General features: G+C 42.9%; 1 protein-coding gene across 4 annotated transcripts in view; it reads right to left on the reverse strand.

Annotated features, from left to right (window-relative positions):
- Nucleotides 1-19631, reverse strand: part of ARHGEF7 (Rho guanine nucleotide exchange factor 7) — a 951496-nt gene that overhangs the window by 637254 nt on the left and 294611 nt on the right. For all 4 annotated transcript variants that reach the window (XM_078657529.1, XM_078657531.1, XM_078657528.1 and 1 more), the window contains one exon: nucleotides 5942-6143. In XM_078657529.1, the coding sequence (XP_078513655.1) occupies nucleotides 5942-6143 (202 nt within the window). The remainder of the gene's footprint in view (nucleotides 1-5941; nucleotides 6144-19631) is intronic.

The following is a 19631-nucleotide window of genomic DNA, read 5'->3' on the forward strand; positions in this document are numbered from 1 at the left end:
TACTAGAGCCGTTTTCAAATTGAGTCTTTATTGGAGAAAGCAGAACGTTATAGTTGTGCTTTGGTCCAGGGTTTACTATTATGTTTGAGTGAGCCTTGTCTTCGTCTTCCTCCTTAAAGGGGCTGAGTAGGAGGTCATGCCACTCTGCTGAGGTTTCCAATTATCTTTCTAGCGATGCAATGTCATGGGCTCTGTGTGGGGAGTTAAAAAGGTTGTGGGGAAGGGAATGGTGAGCTGGCAGTCTACCCCCGAGTTTGTTGGTGAAGATATGCTGTTGTGTAGGTCCCTGGTGTACTGATCGATTTCTGTAGAATGAACTTGCACGGTAACTCTTATCGGCATGTTTGGTGTTTTTGTGGTATTACCTATCGGAGTTTGTGGCAAAGTTGATTGGCAGGATCTGGATACAGCTGTGCCTCGGCTCCTGAGGATTTTTAAAAAGTCTGAGTTTTTTAGGATCCTAGGTGTATTTTTGGCTGTGGGCTGATCTGGAAGAGGTAATTTGGGCGTCTCAGGTGTTTTGGTTATTTCAGCTATTGGAGGACGGTCCCCAAGGGCTGCTTGTGCTGGCTGCTTAGATTTGGATTTTGGGGCGTGTTTCTTTGCTGCTCTAAGCGTCGTCGGACCTTGCCCAATCCCATGATGCTGGGGCATTGCTCAGTTGCAGTTTGGATTACTGTACCCAAGTTCGCACCAGGAGTGTCTGAACTCAGACACAAAGTTGGCTGGGGGGGCTTGCCAATGATGTTTGCTCCCCCCCAAACACTACCCCCAATGTACCCACTCCTATCAGCCAATCCGCTTGGGCCTGGTGCCTGGGGATGTAAGGAGCATGTTCGTGTTGCCTGGTGGAGTAGGGTGTAGGGCATTTGTTACTTGATGAGCGCCGTTGGCAGAGACTTTTAGGCAGGTACTGATCCGGTACCGATCTGGAGCAAGGTACTGGTTGGGAAGGAAGCTCTGGGGGATGGGTGGCGCTGGAGGGATAGGAAGCTGCAAGCGAGAACTCACTGGGCAGCCCACAAGCCACACCCGAACCTAGCCTGGCCGCTTCTTTGGGTGCACCTGGGTTCACAATTGGCAGATGGTAGCTACTACCACTGCGCTTGTGCGCCTTCTCTAACCTTCACCTTCAAGCCCCTGCGGATTTCATTGCTTGTACTGCAGACCCATGTCTTCTTGCCCTCCTTAATGGGCCCGCCTAGATCGGTGGGCACCCTGTCGACATGGGGGGGTTGATGCTGGGGCAGATGGATGAGAAGCCGAGACGAGTGGAGGCCAATGGAGAGACGAGAAAGACCGAGGCAGTGACGCAGAAATGTCAGGCCCCCCCGGTCCCAACCACAGATGATGTTATAACCGCACTCGCCACTGTACCCGGGTCTCGGTTCTCTGACCGGCTGTCCGTGCAATGAATGAGTGGTGAACAAGCAGCCGCAGCTCGGTGGTCTGCAAATGGTTCCCCGGCTCTGTGCTCGGCTCCTCTGGTCTGTCTCGTCTCCCGTCTCAGGTTAGATCACATCACATTTCCAGTAAGGAATACTTCTCTGTCTGCTCAGTCTGTAATCAAACGGAAGTGACTACAATTTGTAGCGCTGAAAATCCTAATCATGCCAACTTAACAGGAGATTCAGAGGCATCCACAAAGGGACAACCATTTCAAGAATTTATCACGATAGTGGGTGGAGAGTCCATAAGGTCTGCAGCAAGCCCAACCCCAGAGTTAGGTACAGATGCAATTAAAGGACAGCCAGATCCTCGAGAGGTTGCCAGAGACTGAAAGTCCAGGCCATGAGTTGTTCTTAAGAAGAGTCCAGGGGTCATTTGCACTTCTACTCATAGCCAGAATGAACTAATATTGTGAAATGAATTGAAAGCAAGTATTATGGTGGACATATCTGAAATAACTAAAGTTATAAAGAAAGCCGACATCCTTGCCAAGTAGGTGGGTGAAACAGCTTCTCTAAAGGGGTTTAAAAGTTTTGGGAGGCCACAGTACAAGCTGAGGAAAATTGTGCCTATGAAAGTGATGTAGTACTTGTATGGTATTCCTGTGACAACAATTACATTTGTTTCCAGAAGGCAGTCATAGACCTAGGCTTCTGCAACACATTTAAGTCAGAACTGCCTAACACCTGTGGCGTTAGGCAGTATTGATCAGAGTTCTCCTCATCAGCCTATTGCTGGAGTGATCAGTATCTACTACTGCAGCCATTCTTCAATCAAAACAGACTGTCCTGAAGAAATACAGAGAACTGTCTACTGGGCCAGAAAGTGGAGGTCCCCTTATCTTTTGCTTCGGTCTGACGAAGTCCTATAAAAGACAGAAGCTAAAGATGTTTGTCCATCAGTACGAATGATTCTTGCTTGACCTACTTGCAAAAATATAATATACAGGTATCGTTGTGTTCTGGTACCAAACACCATGCTTTCAAGAGATGAGCACCTAAGACGGAAATTTCTTAAAACAAGCCGACTGTGGTATAAGCAAGAGGAGGCACAAAGAAGGTAGCAGTGGTGGCTGCTTGTTTTAAAAAGTGGTGGGGTGATCAGGCGGACATCATTGACCCACTGTCAAGCACTTCAGGAGTGCCCTTAGGCGCAACCGTAAAGCTCCCAACCGTGGTCAGTTATAAAGTGTTTATAACGGGCCATGATTAAGAGCTCTGGAGTTGAGGTTGAAGGCAGTATGAGTTTCTCAAACTGCCTGACCGAGTGTGGAAATAAATAAAACATTACATTTTTAAAAAACATACCTACCTACTCCTCTGCAATCTCTGCCACAGTCCATTGCAAAAAGGCAGCAAGTAGTCTCAGATCAAATTCCCCCAATTAAACGAGCTGCTGCTCTCATGCTGTTAACCAGCATGAGAGAAGCACCAGGATTGGTTGGAGGTGGCTGGTTTAGCGCTCCTACAGGCACTGGAGACCTGTGCCTGCTCTCTATCCAGCTGTTTAAGACAGCTTGGGTTGGAGGGGTTTAAAGTGCACTTATCAGGCTAGCCATCACAAGACAGCCGACCAAAGTGACATGCCCACTTTCAACTTTAAGTGTGAACCGTGCCTCCTCCACTGCAGCCAGTCAGCAGTAATGGCCCCGCCCCAACACGCAGCTCGGGATGGCCAGTTGCACTGAAAATTAAAACGGTAATAAAATCATTTCTGCGCTGGCAGCAGGGCGGGCGACGCTCCGCCGCCCTAATGCAGGAACCGCTGGTGGAAGGTAGTTGGCAGGACAAACCTAGCATGTGTGCCAAGGACCCTGATGAAAAAAGCCATAAGTAAAATCCTGCATGTACCCAACACATTTGCTGTTCCTTCTGTTACGGAATAGATAGTGAAATAGAGGGTGCTGGGGTTTATTGCAGGAATGGGTGCAGACACAGGGGAGGCTGACTAAATACAGGCGTTAGTGAATTGACTTTCCTTTGAGCTGGGCAGATGTGCTCCATCATCCTCCTGTCTTGAAACGACATCTCACAAGTTGAGAAGAAGGGAGGCTGGGAAATAGGAGTGACAGAGGAGAGAAACCAGAGCTAGCCTAATGAAACAATGGCAGGAAAGAGGAAGAGTAATACAATAATGGTTGCAGGAGAGACAGGGAAGGAGATGATTGTTCACCTATGCTCTCTGCTCTTCAAAGAACCCATGAGAGAGGGGCTCAATATTTGACTTCACTCCGGTCCATGTGTAAGGGCATCACAATAATTTAAACCATCACAGGCCCACATAGCTGATGGATGCTTCTGGACACAAGCCTATTTCCCTTCAACTCATATAAGGTTGGACTATTAGGAATACTGGGTCTTGGCTGTCTACTGCTTTTTGTCCTGAGGAAGACCCGCAGTGACGCATCTTACCTGCGTAAACCATAAGGTCGAAAGGTCAACAGTTATCCCCGCTCATGCCCCACAACCCAATCAGCCCTAAGAAAAACATGAAATAGAAGGACTGAGAAAATGTGAAAAAACTGTTTAGTGGCAGATTTTTCATTTTAAGTCTCTCATTCTGTATATTATATGTACACTTTATGTAATATATCACATAGTCACTGATGTCACTTTGTTCATGTTTTTCACCTTATTTACATGTCACCTTTTTGGAAATTGGAATAATTTATAAGTGACAGACAATAAATGAATGAGTAAATATTACGCATTGAAATAATTCTTTCTTTTGTGTTCCAATCTTTAAAGTCTTCAATTTTTTTTTACTAGACTCTGCTGTCTATTGCTTTACATGTATCAAAACAATTTGCTTGTTTCTCCTCTCCCCCCCCCCCCGACAGAACCACCTGTAGTTCTTTTGATTAATTCCTAGGTTCTGAGGGATACTGGGTTACCCCATTGACTTCAATGGCCCAATGTTTAGTAAGCATATTTCTGAGCCCTACATGGGCACAGTGTATAGCGATAGAATGTGTGCATCTTTAATTATGCACAGGAAGATTTGAGATAACCTTTCCACATAGTTTGTGTGGTGCAGGGACACGAGATGTGGCATAGTAGTTAGATAAGCATCTGACAAACAATGACTCCAAACTCCACATCTACTTACACACTTACCCACACAGTGTGATCTGGACAAATGGTTTATTTTTAAAGGCCAAAACGGTCTAGTAAAAAACAATAATCCTAAAAGAACTTCATCACTTCATTTATAAAAACCAAGCATGAGGCCACCTTCTTTGATCTTAGTGATACAAGAGGCTAATGGAAATTACTATGTCGCCTGATGTAAGTTGTGCTCCCAAAGAAAGAGTCCCTCAGTCAGACTGAGGAATTTGGAGGTAGTTGAATAAGAATTTACTGGTGAAAAGTATCATTTGCGAGAATATGCAGCCTTATTTTATTTCAGATTAAAATGGCTTGACTTTATGAATTCTATAATGAATATTTGTCTAAACTGATCAGTGCTGGGAAGCCAGATTGAGGCAGCTCTTTGCACTCTATAAAACGTTGGAACATAACATATTCATAAGAATGAAATCATAATTATATTTGCCAAAAACACTTTCTCTGTTTTCCCCTAGCCCAACTCAAAGGCGCAGCCTATGCACCTTCAGCTTACCCAGTCCAGTAACCAAGCTAACATTCAGCAGGAACCACTACATTAAACCAAGGTAAACCCCTGCACTCTACCAATGCTGTTTAAACTATACCAGCTTTGTGGGGAGCTGTCCCACCGTGACTCCCTCTCTCGTGCACAAACATTGTAGGGCATTGCCCCACCAAGTTATTCCAGACTCATTACCCACCATGGGTAATAAGGTTAGCATTCTACAGCCTACTGAAATAAATACAATAAACTATGCTTGTGCATAGCTTTCCTCTATGGCATGCAATATCATCACACCTCCAACGTAAAGATGCTCTATGTCTTCAAGGTCCAGGGAGGTCAGAAGACTAACTTTCCCTCTGCTCAGCCCCTCAATCGTAGAGCATGTGCCACATTTTTTCACCCTGGGCAAACTATTTAATTAGGGCCATGATCATTGCCTACACCCCAAAAGACACTACTAAGACTTCATGGGGATTCCTAATCTCACATGGTTACTGCACTTAAAGAGTTACTGGCACTTATGTGTCTCTCTAAACCAAGATAAGCACATTAATGAATTGATACCTATTTGAGCACATGTACCAGCACATGCTTATGTTTCATTGCAAATATATAATAAATAAATTGCAATGGTTAGATCATTCATTGGTGTAGGGGACACTGGGTGTAACACCTTTATGTGCCAGTGGATCCTGTTGCTGAAAACATTTTTGAATACATCCCCAACAAATGTGAAGCTGAAAATACTCTACTGAAAACTGGTCAATAGCAACAGAAAGTTTAAAACTATGAAACATACAAAGGCATCTAATGTGGTCACTTTCTGTGTTGGAATGAATTAAAACTCAATTTCATTTTGGAAGTTCAAATTTTGACTTACCACTGGACTTCATTTCCCGTACATAGTTGCTTGGAAACCATCCTGTTTTGCCACCGTACGTGCCTTCCCACCAGCCTCCTTCTTCCAGTCGCGTGATGTGTATTATATCTCCTTTTGAAAAGGAAAGCTCATCTTCATTGGTCTGTTGAAAGTTAAATTTAGCTCTCACCACCATTTGATGGTTGCTATTATCGGTCATGTCCTAAAAAATAAAACAACAAGTGTTTCAGAATGTATTTACTGTCATCGTTCTGGTGTCACCACATGAAAATATACGGCATTATATTCTTCACATGAATGGCCCAATTAGGAACCATCTTAGAACAATCTCTTTTTCCCCAGGGAATAACAGATTTTGTAATAAACAATGTGTGAGTAATCAAACTCAAGGCACGGTTGTGATGCTACTAAGTAAGTGGTAAGACTGTCTCCTAATGTGATGCAGCTAACACAGATCTCCTTTTATAAGTCAATTTCAAATGTACCAGACATATAGTTAAAATTATAGGCCAGAATCAAAGCGACCAACAACCAATGGGGACAGAGTATCCACTCGGAATAGTTTCCGGTCTCTGCTAGAATGCCACACTCCAGCATTAGTTGTTCTCCTGAGGGCGCATTTACCGGATATTGAGTTGTTTTCCGGCTTAGTACTCTAACGCAGCTCCCTATCTAGTCCGACATGGCTTTTTAACATTGCGCTGCACAATCGACCAATCAGAACATAAACCACAGAGTATCAACTTGGAATAGTTTCCGGTCTCTGTTAGAATTGCACACTCAAGCACCAGCTGTTTCTCGAGGGCGCATATACCGGATATAGAGTTTGTTTCCGGTTTAGTATTCTAACGCAGCTCCCTATCTGGTCCGAGATGGTTTTTTAACATTGTGCGGCACAATCGTCCAATCAGAACATAAGCCGCATACCAGTCCGGCCTGCGAGCAGCTGCCACTCTGGTCCGCACTTCTTAATTAGAACTAGGACTAGCAAGATATAAATAACGTCCTTCCTGTTCCGTCGGTTACCTCCCCCTCGGCTTAGGACAAAGCCCGAGGTACCGACAGACAGGTAGGGGTACAAGATACGCTGAAGGTGCTATGAAGAATCATTCCTTTGGCGTTTTTACTGCATCGCTCACTGGCTCCTGAACCTCCTTGAGAACAGGACTCATGATTTACCATTTCTTTCTGAAAACCTCCGTTCGTCTTGGGGTTCTAAAATGTGCATTTTCAATGGAACGGCAGTGGGCGGCTCTGGGCTTTCTCTTACTAAAACGTGAAATAGCAATGCAATGGGGCTCACCATCTAAACCGCTCTTGATCAGGTGGGTTGCCGCTATGGATGTGTGTATGTTGTCCAAAAAAAAAAAAAAAAAAACGGTCTACAAGGTCAGGGGGTGTCCTGGTGTTTGGGATGAGAAATGGGGACAATTTTATATATATATATATATATATATATATATATATATATATATATATATATATATATATATATATATATATATATATATACATATACACACATACAACAAAAGGTTACCCTTGAAGAAGAGCCACCAGGCAAGTTACTCGTAGCACTTTTCTTTAATGATATGCAGCAGAGCATGAACAAGGACGCGCTTTAAAAGTCAATGGCAACCACTGCCAAACGCGTTTCAGGCTTCCCTACATCGCCCAGCAGGCCTTGCATTAGGCCACGCCCACTTGGAGCAGGTGATCAGCCACTGAGTGCTCTTCAGCAGCGCCTACAGCCTTTCTGTTCAGAAAAGGGGGTGGTGATGAACAGAGTGTCTGAATTAAGCAGACCACTCTTACCCAGTCCAAAGATCAGGGCTTGATCCATCACCGTTATTTATCTCACTGCCCCATCCCAGCTCAGAACCTGGCTATATGCAAATTAGTCTGTCCCTGGCCCAGTGCATCATGGGAACAGGGCAGACCAAACTACCAAGCCAATTCTTCACCAGAAAGGAGACAAGCTACCGGGGACCGGTTTCTGGCATTTCAGCCTCTTCGGCCCGGCTTGCTTGAATCCTGATGGAGCAGTGAGAAAGGGACTCATGTCTGAGTATACCCTGCCACACCTATAGTGGCCAAAAACGATTCAGAAAAGGGGGTGGTGATGAACTTGCACCATCAGGATTCAAGCAAGCCGGGCCGAAGACGGCTGAAATGCCAGAAACCGGTCCCCGGAAGCTTGTTTCCTTCCCAGTGTAAGAATTGGCTTTTGTAGTCTGGTCTGCCCTGTCCCCATGATGCACTGGGCCAGGGACAGACTAATTTGCATACAGCCAGGTTCTGAAACTGGGATGGTGCAATGAGCTAAAAAACGGTGTTGGATCTAGCCCTGATCTCTTGACTGGGTGAGAGTACTCTGCTTAATTCAGAGACTCTGTCCATCACCACCCCTTGTTGTAAATAATTTTGTCCACCCTAAGCGTGGAAGGGTATACTCAGATGTGAGTCCCTTGCTCATTGCACCATCAGGATTCAAGCAAGCTGGGCCGAAGACGGCTGAAATGCCAGAAACCGGTCCCCGGAAGCTTGTTTCCTTCCCAGTGTAAGAATTGGCTTTTGTAGTCTGGTCTGCCCTGTCCCCATGATGCACTGGGCCAGGGACAGACTAATTTGCATACAGCCAGGTTCTGAAACTGGGATGGTGCAATGAGCTAAAAAACGGTGTTGGATCTAGCCCTGATCTCTTGACTGGGTGAGAGTACTCTGCTTAATTCAGAGACTCTGTCCATCACCACCCCTTGTTGTAAATAATTTTGTCCACCCTAAGCGTGGAAGGGTATACTCAGATGTGAGTCCCTTGCTCATTGCACCATCAGGATTCAAGCAAGCCGGGCCGAAGACGGCTGAAATGCCAGAAACCGGTCCCCGGAAGCTTGTTTCCTTCCCAGTGTAAGAATTGGCTTTTGTAGTCTGGTCTGCCCTGTCCCCATGATGCACTGGGCCAGGGACAGACTAATTTGCATACAGCCAGGTTCTGAAACTGGGATGGTGCAATGAGCTAAAAAACGGTGTTGGATCTAGCCCTGATCTCTTGACTGGGTGAGAGTACTCTGCTTAATTCAGAGACTCTGTCCATCACCACCCCTTGTTGTAAATAATTTTGTCCACCCTAAGCGTGGAAGGGTATACTCAGATGTGAGTCCCTTGCTCATTGCACCATCAGGATTCAAGCAAGCCGGGCCGAAGACGGCTGAAATGCCAGAAACCGGTCCCCGGAAGCTTGTTTCCTTCCCAGTGTAAGAATTGGCTTTTGTAGTCTGGTCTGCCCTGTCCCCATGATGCACTGGGCCAGGGACAGACTAATTTGCATACAGCCAGGTTCTGAAACTGGGATGGTGCAATGAGCTAAAAAACGGTGTTGGATCTAGCCCTGATCTCTTGACTGGGTGAGAGTACTCTGCTTAATTCAGAGACTCTGTCCATCACCACCCCTTGTTGTAAATACAGCCTTTCTGTGCCACGATACGCCACTGAAGAAAGGATGTTTCCTGAAACGCGTCTGGCGTTATTACTTATGGACATTTTGCTTTCCTGAATGAGCCTGCTGGCAGGCTGTCTTTCATCATTAAAGGGACTGTACTTCAACCTTCGTGTGGCTCCGATTTCTCAAAAGGGTGTTCTGCATAGTTTTTGAATATATATATATATATATATATATATATATATATATATATATATATATATATATATATATATATATATATATATATATATATATATATATATATATATATATATATATATATATATATCTATATCCTAACACGCCTTTTCACCATCCGTCGCTCCTCTTAGCCTTGGGTGCCTCCTTCACGCACGGTGAGATGCGTGATATATGCCAACACACACGGTCCACACTCGCAGGTCCGTTCCACAATGAAGGGCACACTCAGCAATTACTCCGTCGTTTTAATGCCAAAGTTTATTATTTTTGGCGCTGCATAAACAAATCAACAAACGCGTTTCGGCGATCCCGCCTTCGTCAGTGTCGATCAGTGAGCGTTTTGAAAACAGTTTAAATAAAGTTACTTTGTAACACAATCACGTGATTAAAATAAACATAAAAGAAGGCACAGTGATTATTATCCATTACTGTGGGGGCCATCTTGGAGTGTCCAAGAAATGCTTGCTACAATCACAAACATCTATTCAAAGAACATAAGGGAACAGATTATAGTTCCTATACTTCATAAGTATTATATATATACATGAATTGTAATTACAAATCTATTACATCAGCTATAGATTACGTGATATGGTAGCTTTACTTGTTAAGTCACAAGATTGTTTTGAAAGCGCTATTTTTCACTTCACGTGGCCCATATTTGTGCCAGCTAATCTCATATTTCATAATCATATTGAGCCCTGAATGGGCGAAATTTAGAGATCTAAGTTGTTCATTTGGAGAGAGAGGTGTCAAAACAGGTTCAGTCATATAGCATTGTCTCTCAGCCTATGTGAATCCACATTTCCTCCTCATTATTCAGACCTACCGGGGCCTTGGTCTGTAGCATGATAATGTATTTGGATTCTAGGATCCTGAGTTTCCTCACCCAGTCCCCCCCACGCTCTGACTTGGTTAGTTGGTCAAGGATGAAATAGGAAAGCAGATTACTATTACTGTGATGCATCTGCTCATAGTGGCGAGCTACTGGATAGCTCTGATCCTTGGTGGTAATCGCCCTCATGTGTTCCAGCACTCTTAACTTCGTCTGTTTAATTGTGCTGCCCACATATTTCCTGCCACATGGGCACACAAGGCAGTAAACTGTGAACTCTGAATGACAATTCAAGAGTTTGGGGATGATCTTATTTGGTTTCCCTGGTACCTCGTATTCCTTTACCTTCCTTGAGTTTTTACAGGCCTTGCACTTCATGCAGGGGTAAAACCCCATAATCGGGGTCTTCCTTTTCTGTTTGGGGTCATGGTGGCTGCTCACTAATAGATCTTTCAGGGAATGTCCTTTCCTATATGTAACTAGAGGGTTGCTTGATATTAGTTTACCCACTGTGATATCGGACTGTAATATATTCCAGTTTCGTTTTAGGATCTGAAATACTTCTGGTGACTTTTCAGTAAAGTTGGTTATCAGTCTCACCTTTGTATCTTTCGATTTCGCCCTGTCTATTAGTAGTTCATTCCTGGTTACAGTATTACTTCTCAGTTCTGCTTCTTTCAGCACACCTTTGCAATAGCCCCTTTTAAGGAACCTCTGCCCTGATTCTGTTCTGGCTCTGGCTCTGGCAAATTCCTCCTCAGTGGAGCAGTTTCGCTTTATACGCAAAAATTCTCCCAGGGGAATATTATTGACTACACTTCTTGGGTGGTAGCTTCCGGCATGCAGGATGGAATTCCCTGCTGTCGGTTTTCTATACAGGGATGTCTCAATCTTATCTCCCTGGACATACACTTTTAAATCTAAATAATGCACCTCTTGCTTGCTTATGTTGCTGGTGAATTTTAGATTAAGTTCACTGTCATTGAGAGTCTCGATGTACCGTTCTACCTCAGTTTCAGTTCCACGCCATACTATGAACAAGTCATCAATGTAACGTGTCCATAAAACTATTTTTTCCACCCATTCTTTGTTGTCATCCGCCCAGGCCACGTGCTCCTCCCACCAGCCCACGAAAAGATTCGCGTAGCTGGGGGCGAAGCACGTTCCCATCGCGGTCCCCTGTTGTTGCAGGTATAGCTGTCCTAGAAACAGGAAAATGTTATTTTTCCAACAATATTCTGCAAGTTCAATTAGCATACAGTTGTGTGACCTGTACTTCAGTGCCCTCCTATCAAGGAAGTATTTCATCGCTTTCAATCCATCCTCATGCTTGATCGAGGTATATAAGCTTGTTATGTCCAATGTTATTAGTACAAAGTCTGCTTCCCAGGCTATGTCCTGAATAAGTCTCAAAAAATCTTTTGTATCTCTAAGATACGAACTCAAGTCTCGTACCAATGGGGCCAGGAAATTATCGATGTACGTCGAGGTCTTTTCCAGAAGGCTTTCCTTGGCCGATACAATCGGGCGGCCAGGTGGCCAGATTCTGCTCTTGTGAACCTTAGGCAGGTGGTAAAAGGTTGCCAGTTGCGGATATTCACAATAATAAACTTTGGCATTAAAACGACGGAGTAATTGCTGAGTGTGCCCTTCATTGTGGAACGGACCTGCGAGTGTGGACCGTGTGTGTTGGCATATATATATATATATATATATATATATATATATATATATATATACTGTGTACACCCCCCTCAACTGATATGGCAATGGCTAGACCTGGTCCCCCCCTCGTAATCTTGCTTGTGGTACACTGCTGTGATGTGCGTATTTTATGTCAAGATTGTAACTCATAGCTGTCTGTTAAACACTACCTCTGCTTTTGTTCAATAAAATTTTTTTTTTTAAATAACATGAGCATTTTTATGAGCTTTGTTCAATCTATAGAGCTCTTCTTATATACATATCGGTTTGTCTATGTACGCTGGCATTTACAAACAGCCTGCTTATACTGAGGCATTCATTTTTATGTCCTATAACATGATTTAGGTTGCTTATACCACAAAGGTTTTTATATAATATCATCGAACATCACAAGGTTTGTTAGGGACTACCCACACGTGTTTCCACCAATTATCAAGGTTGATCGATTGACAATATAAATACGGCATGATAATACATGTTATCTTGCTATTTCTCTCCTCTCTTTCAATATATATCTGTAGAGTGGGGCCTCATTGCCTGAGCGAGCGCCAGGAGAGGTGAGGCCTGATCTCAAGACATTTCTGGGTGGGTCTAGTTGATATACCAAATGGATACCAAGTAACCATGCTGATGGAATACAGTATATATATGTTATTTTTCAGGAAAAGAATCACACCACAGAGACATCATTTCCAGAATCTGGAACCTTCACATATGGTAGGATGCATCTCTGATTGTTTATTTATGATGACTTTTTTCGCACCAATTTTTGCAGTAGTGTTACTTATATGGTCCTGAAGAAAGCCTCATGACGATCTACCGTCCTCGTTTGGCTGAAGCATGTTGACCTCCTTAATCATCACAAGATAGTGACCATCTATTTATACTATCTAACACTATTTTTAATCTTGACATTATGATGACCTCTCAATAAATTGGTTCTTTGGCATCATAATAGTTAATTTTAGTTTCACGTATTGCGTTTTCACAATTTTCTACACTGCATTTTGTTCCTCAGCACCACTGCATCTTCATTGTGGTTGCTTTTACATCACTGGTGGATCCACAATAGGACATCTCACGATAACAACTAGTGAGATACCTATAAGAGATACCAGTTTTCCTACAAAATCCCAGATGATGATGCTCCGCCACTGGGTGGGCTGATGGGTTTCTCTTTCCTTGTTGGGTACATCATGAAGATACATATACAAGACGTTTTTTTGCCACTGTGATTTCTTTCTTAGCCCCCTTTTTTGACCACTAATATCCCTGTTTGTTGTTAATATAGTTGGATTGGCGGATAGGATATTAGAGGGTCGGTAATCTCATTTCCCCTCGGACCCTTTACCGAAGTTTATGTTTACATGCTAGATGGAGTCTCCTGTGGCCGGCCACATCAATGCTCTTGCATGATCGGAACAAATAACTTGTAGGCTGGACTGCCCTTCATAACTATCTATTATCAAAAAAAGGTGGTCCCTATGAGCGAAGTGTAGCCTTGGACTTCCACTGCAATAATGTTTTTAAAAAATACTCCTCTTGAGTTATTAGGTTATGCAATACGTGCATTTTTTACACCAATTGCATTCATGTAATGTAAAAACAATTCATACCAATATGACACAACATTTACATTTCTCGAAAGAAAGGGTGCTCCTAACGAGTGGCGGCGTAGTACCGTGCTATTTTAATGGAGGTAGCTAACGTTTTCCCAGGAAACCATCCCAAGTATTGGTGTCAAGGGGTCGAAACTGTGATTGATACTACTGTTGAGGGTCTTTTTGCACTAATCCTCTGGTGTATCCTGTTCTGACTTAGTCCTCATGATGACCCTGTCCTAAATAATTGTGTGTGTGGAGTGGGAGGGGAGGATCGAAACATCAACATTAAAATATGTGGACTGATTTTAATATTGGATTGTGGTTTTCCATACTCATTTTTAATGAGTGCCTTGCATAACAACATATTGTTCCATCAGTCACATGTATATATTTTTGTATATAGCAGAATCTCACTGTTTTCACTCAATTCACTCTTACTGCGCCGTCACTTGTTAGGAACACCCTGTTTTTTGAGAAATATAAATGTTGTGTCATATTAGTACGAATCATTTTGCATTACCTGAACGCAATTAGTATGATAAATGCACGTATTGCATAACCTAATAACTCATAGAGGATTTTTTTTACAACACTGTAGCCGTGAAGTCCAATGTTGCACTTCCCCCATAGGGACCACCTTTGATTGATAATAACGGTCTGGCCCAGGTCACTGGGTTGCCCCTTTTTTTCTAACACTTCATAACAACCTGACATTGCGGATGCAAAAAGTGTATCCCCACCGGCTCAACATGACTGAGAACCAGGGAGTTGATGCACACTGGGGAGAAGATTGTGGCTGCATCCTCCTCCGATTGCGGGCTGTGTTTCTAGACCTCCACACCGTTTGATGTGCAGCATGGACCACAAAAGGAAAGAGCAAGCAGTGATGTGCCAGGAGTCTCCATCGACTATCTCTTCATTTTAAATCAGCAGCTCACCCACCGATTGCTGCAGGACAAAAGGGGAGGCCTACCTGATAGTCTGAACGGTGCCAGAATGATGATCAGTCTCACAGGCACAAAGAGGGCCGTAAAACTATAAATTGCTCCACTTGCAGCAGAGTCCAGCTATCCTTCGACTTTCCTGCCACTCAGTCCATCCTAGTCTCCTTGTCCAGCACTGCATAACACTTCTGAATTCAACAGTCAAGTCTCAATTTACACAACTATGTACAACAACCAACAGGTCACAAGGAAATATTGACAAACAAGGCAGACGTAATAACAGTATAAAACATTCTTTATGGTTATTTTTAAATGAAACCTTACTGATAGCCATCAAATTACAATACGAGGTCCAGGTATTAAATTGATGCATGTACAAGAACAGATAACCAGCATTGGCAAAACCAAGATGTCTCACCTTTCAAAGGCGTTAATCAATAGTTTGGCTTTACCATCGCCATTCCACATCGACAAAAACAAAAGTACGATAAGGCGTATGTCACCACATTAGCACACTTATGCATCAAGACACTATGGTAGTTCAAGTGTCACTATGTATGCACGCACATACATCATGGTCTGGCGTCCATGTTTCATTATATTTACCATTCCAAGGCGCTGTATACACAACTTGCAATTTAACACTGCCAAATAGCAGCCGGCAGGACCACCACGAGATAGACAGACATATAAAAAATGGACAGGGAAAGGGCCAAGGGTGCAGCAGGTTGGGGTAGATTAAGTGTTGACGAGAGGAGTAGGATTACAGAAAAGTTTATGGGGGGGGGGGGGCGAGGGAGTTGCAAATAGTTCTGAAAAACAATGTGTGATGCTTTTGACAAGGTGGGGAAGAAATGTGGGAACAGATCAGACAGCATAAGGTGGAGATTTCAGGGGGGAAGCAGCACACGAGAGAAAGAACAAAAAACACATGCACTTGTAAGAAAAAGAAAAAAGTAGTTAGTAGAATAAAGTAATGGAAGGATACAACACATTCAACCAAAAGATGGTAAAGAACCCAGGAGAAGACTAAGCACAATGGGGGGGGGGACACTAAATAGGAAGTAAGCAAACAAGATGAAAAAGCAAGCCAACTAATGGTAACAAGTGGGGGGACCATTCACAGTAAGAATTGGTGTTATCCACAACAGATATTCAACAACAAACAGCTAAAAGCAGCCTGAAGGCAATGCCTAATAAAAATTAGATCTGTTGATCATTATTGCTAAAAGGTTATCATCAAAAACCATCCATAAAAAACAGCCAACATTGTCAAATAATTTTCTCTAATTACATTTTGGAGGAAAAACTCCTCTAGGTAAACCACTTAATTGATGCACCTTCCACAGGAAGAGGGAGACATGAGAAGTCCAACTATAAACACCCCAGTGTGGATGGGTGGTTACTTTTTTCGATATTTACTTTAAGTATCCCTGTTCATGGGTAAAGCTATCTCCAGGCCTCAAAACATGTGTAGCATAATGAAATAGACCAAATATGTTTATTATGCTGCACACCAATGAAGGTTGGAAAGAATTTTGAATGTATGTCCACTGACACGCACACCCTCTATAGAATGATGGTGTGCACCAGAAAGGAGGGTCATCAAACTTCCACAAAATATTTAATCATCATTAAGAAGCCAATAAGACCATTCCCAAGTCTCAAATCTATTTTAAATGTGTTCCTATACTATTTATTCTACGAGATGACAGCAATAGAAAGCCTTTTCTTAGGTAGATTTAGAGCAGGGGTGACATTTCATTGGTCGGAGGTACTTTTCCATATTTTAAGCTTTAACATACACACTTGAGGACAGCCATTCCTCCCTTTACACATCCAATTGTGTAATGGCACCCCATTCAGTCTCATAGCACTATAGACTCGCCCTCTATAATGTGCCATTAACCGAGAAATATTCCTCAAGATCCTGTTGAAATGCGTCTGTCATACGTGCTCTGTAGGTTTCCACACCCCTTCTAATCTGAAGACACACATTACATGCTCAGAAACTCCAGTGATGAAGGCTATCACCACACCATAAAACTAGCACTTCTACTGGCACTATTCAAACAAGAAACAAACAGAATGCACACGAAGTCTGACCCACCCTGTGACCTGCCTTAGGACTTTCATGCTCACTGAATGTTGAGCTGTGGAAAACTACAGGGTCCAGGGCTCACATTAGGGTTCCTTTTGCAAACAAAATGATCAGTAGCCCCCTACGTTCTCAGATGTATAGATTTACAGATAAAGGCGTTCCTATCAGGGGAAATTATTAGATACAAGGGTCCATCATGTAAGCAGGGACTTTGAGAGGGGCATACAATATCCATTGAGTAACTCGTGAGCTACTGGTAGCACTCCAGCCACCTGTTAGTAGCCATTTTGTGTGCAACACAAACCTACTAAATTAGACTCTTTTGCCTGGTTGAATACTTGTCTGACAAAATTGAAAACCATGAATTTACGACGCAAATGCAAGTATTTTCACAACTCATCATGATGTTTAGAGAAAACGGCTGAATTTGCAAAATAGATTTAAGGCCGATATTTGAGCGATAAATAATGCAGTATTGGGGGAAGACTTATTTATTCCTAATATTTTTTTCCTTGGTACCAGAGGCATTGAAGCTATGGCTGTTATGTATTACCCATAAAGAGTCAATACAAAGTGACAATACATGTTTTACATTATTAGTGGCGACCATGCCTAACGAAGGGAGATGTTCACTGCTGGTAACGTTGCATATGGTAGCCACCAATGTAATCATGCCCTATGTGCTCATTATTAGAACACTAATAGTGTTAGTAGCTCATTATGATTTTCATTGAACATAACTAGCTTTTAATACAGTAAAGTTCAGAGACCCCTGGTCTAGGAGGTAGGGCACAGACAGTAGTGTAAAAACAATGGTCACATTTCATGGGGATTTTGATGCGAGATAAAGAGAGCTTCAAAGGGTCCTTCTCAATAAGCTGCTTGCAAAAGACACGTCCTGCCTGTGTTCACTGGATATTTGAGTTAATGGTGTGTTAAAAGTACAATACCCACCTCTACCTTCTAACAGAATCTAGACTGGTCTGAAAGTCAAAAACAGAAAAAAATAATTTGTCTTGCCTCTTTGATGACCACAGAGGTCTAAAATCAATATAGATGTGTTGTATTGTGATTTGCAGCTGTTGTTGGACACAGAAACTTACTTGGCTTTATCTTAGAATGTCACTGAACAAATACAAATGTGATAATTGTTGAAAACTAAATGTTGATGTACAAAGCTTTATTATTAAGAAACTAAATAGAAGTTGTTTAAAAAGGGACAACATAAAAAGCCTAATTTTTTCAATACTGAAGAACGGTTATAAAAAGAGCCACCAAACCAATCTTTATTTTTTAGATTTCCCTCCTGCCTTTTTTTTCACAACAAAATGTTATTGTCAACAGCCTTGGTAGTCGTGGTGTAACCAGGATTTCCAGTAGTACAGAGTACATGGTAGCCGTATTTATGTAGACATTTCCAATATCTGGATAATAAATGCCAAAATCGAATAATAACTAAATTATTACTCTAACAATAAACAGCAGTGCCATATATCTGATATAAAGTCTAACAAATGTAGTTTTCAGCCACCCAAGCCTAATGATAATATGGTAATATCTCAAATTATCGCTCATCATCCTATCTTCACATCTGTTCCCCACACTTGGAATCAACTGGGACGGTTCTAAATATAAACCACGATAGTCCGCCCACCTCTTCCAGATTTTTGAGAGCTTCTAAGGGCAACCCCTCACTTTAAATCTTGGTATTTCTAACCCTATACAGAAATCCAGTCCACTCCTCCATGCCCCAACCAGTGGTGGGGATGGAGTAGTTTCTGTCCTGTAACTCCAGTTCTGTAGTAGGGGTATCTCTGTTATAGTCATATTCTAGTGAATAGTCCCGCTCATGTGCGTGGACCCCGGCAATCAAAAATAATCTCTTAAGCTGTCAAAAAATGGCAGAACTGCAAAGACACTTAAGAGATAATTTAAAGACAAATAATGCAGCCTATATCCACAGGCTACACTGTCCAGTACCTTCAACTAGAAATTCCACCAAAAACACACACAACAGCACAGCCTGCCCAGTTTCTTCCATAGAGAAACTTGGCTCTACCAGTAAAAGCCTCTGGAATGATAGAGAGGAAGGCATGGACAGACAAGCCCCATAGGCTGCCATTATGTGGCTTAAATAGGATACTGTGCCTTTAAGAGAACTTTCCAGAACTTCTCCCAGTATCCCAGAATGCACAGCAGGTCCCACTTACTTTCAGTTCTTTTTGAAGGCGTACACGCCAGACCTGTAGCATTCCTTACATGAATATCTCTCTCCACCGGGGAGGAGGGCGGGCGCTTATGACTATAACAGAGATACCCCTACTACAGAACTGGAGTTACAGGACAGAAACTACTCTTTCTGTAGTAGGGGATCTCTGTGTATAGTCATAATCTAGTAAAAAGAATGGCAAGCCCATCCCCACACCAAAGCGGCGGTGGAGAAAAGAGAAATACCCACTTATTGTGTGAATAGATTTCGCAGCCAAGCCTGCCCAACCCGAGCGTCTGCCCTGGCATCAGTGTCCAGGCAGTAATGCTTAGCAAAGGTATGGACCGACTTCTAAGTGGCCGCCTTGCAAATTTCTGCAATCGGAACATTACGGAGCAAGGCTGTCGTGGCCGCTTTGCCCCTGGTGGAATGAGCCTTAGGTTTACCCCCTAAGGGCTTATTAGCTTTTTGGTAACACAGCTGTATGCAGGACATAATCCACCTAGAGATGGACTGCTTAGAGGTCGCAAGACCCGTCCTGACTGATCCATAATTGATAAACAATTGGTCTGACCTACGAATATCTTTGGTTTTATCCAGATAGAATTTCA

The sequence above is a fragment of the Lissotriton helveticus genome, chromosome 8 (genome assembly GCF_964261635.1).
Source record: "Lissotriton helveticus chromosome 8, aLisHel1.1, whole genome shotgun sequence".
NCBI lineage: Eukaryota > Metazoa > Chordata > Amphibia > Caudata > Salamandridae > Lissotriton > Lissotriton helveticus.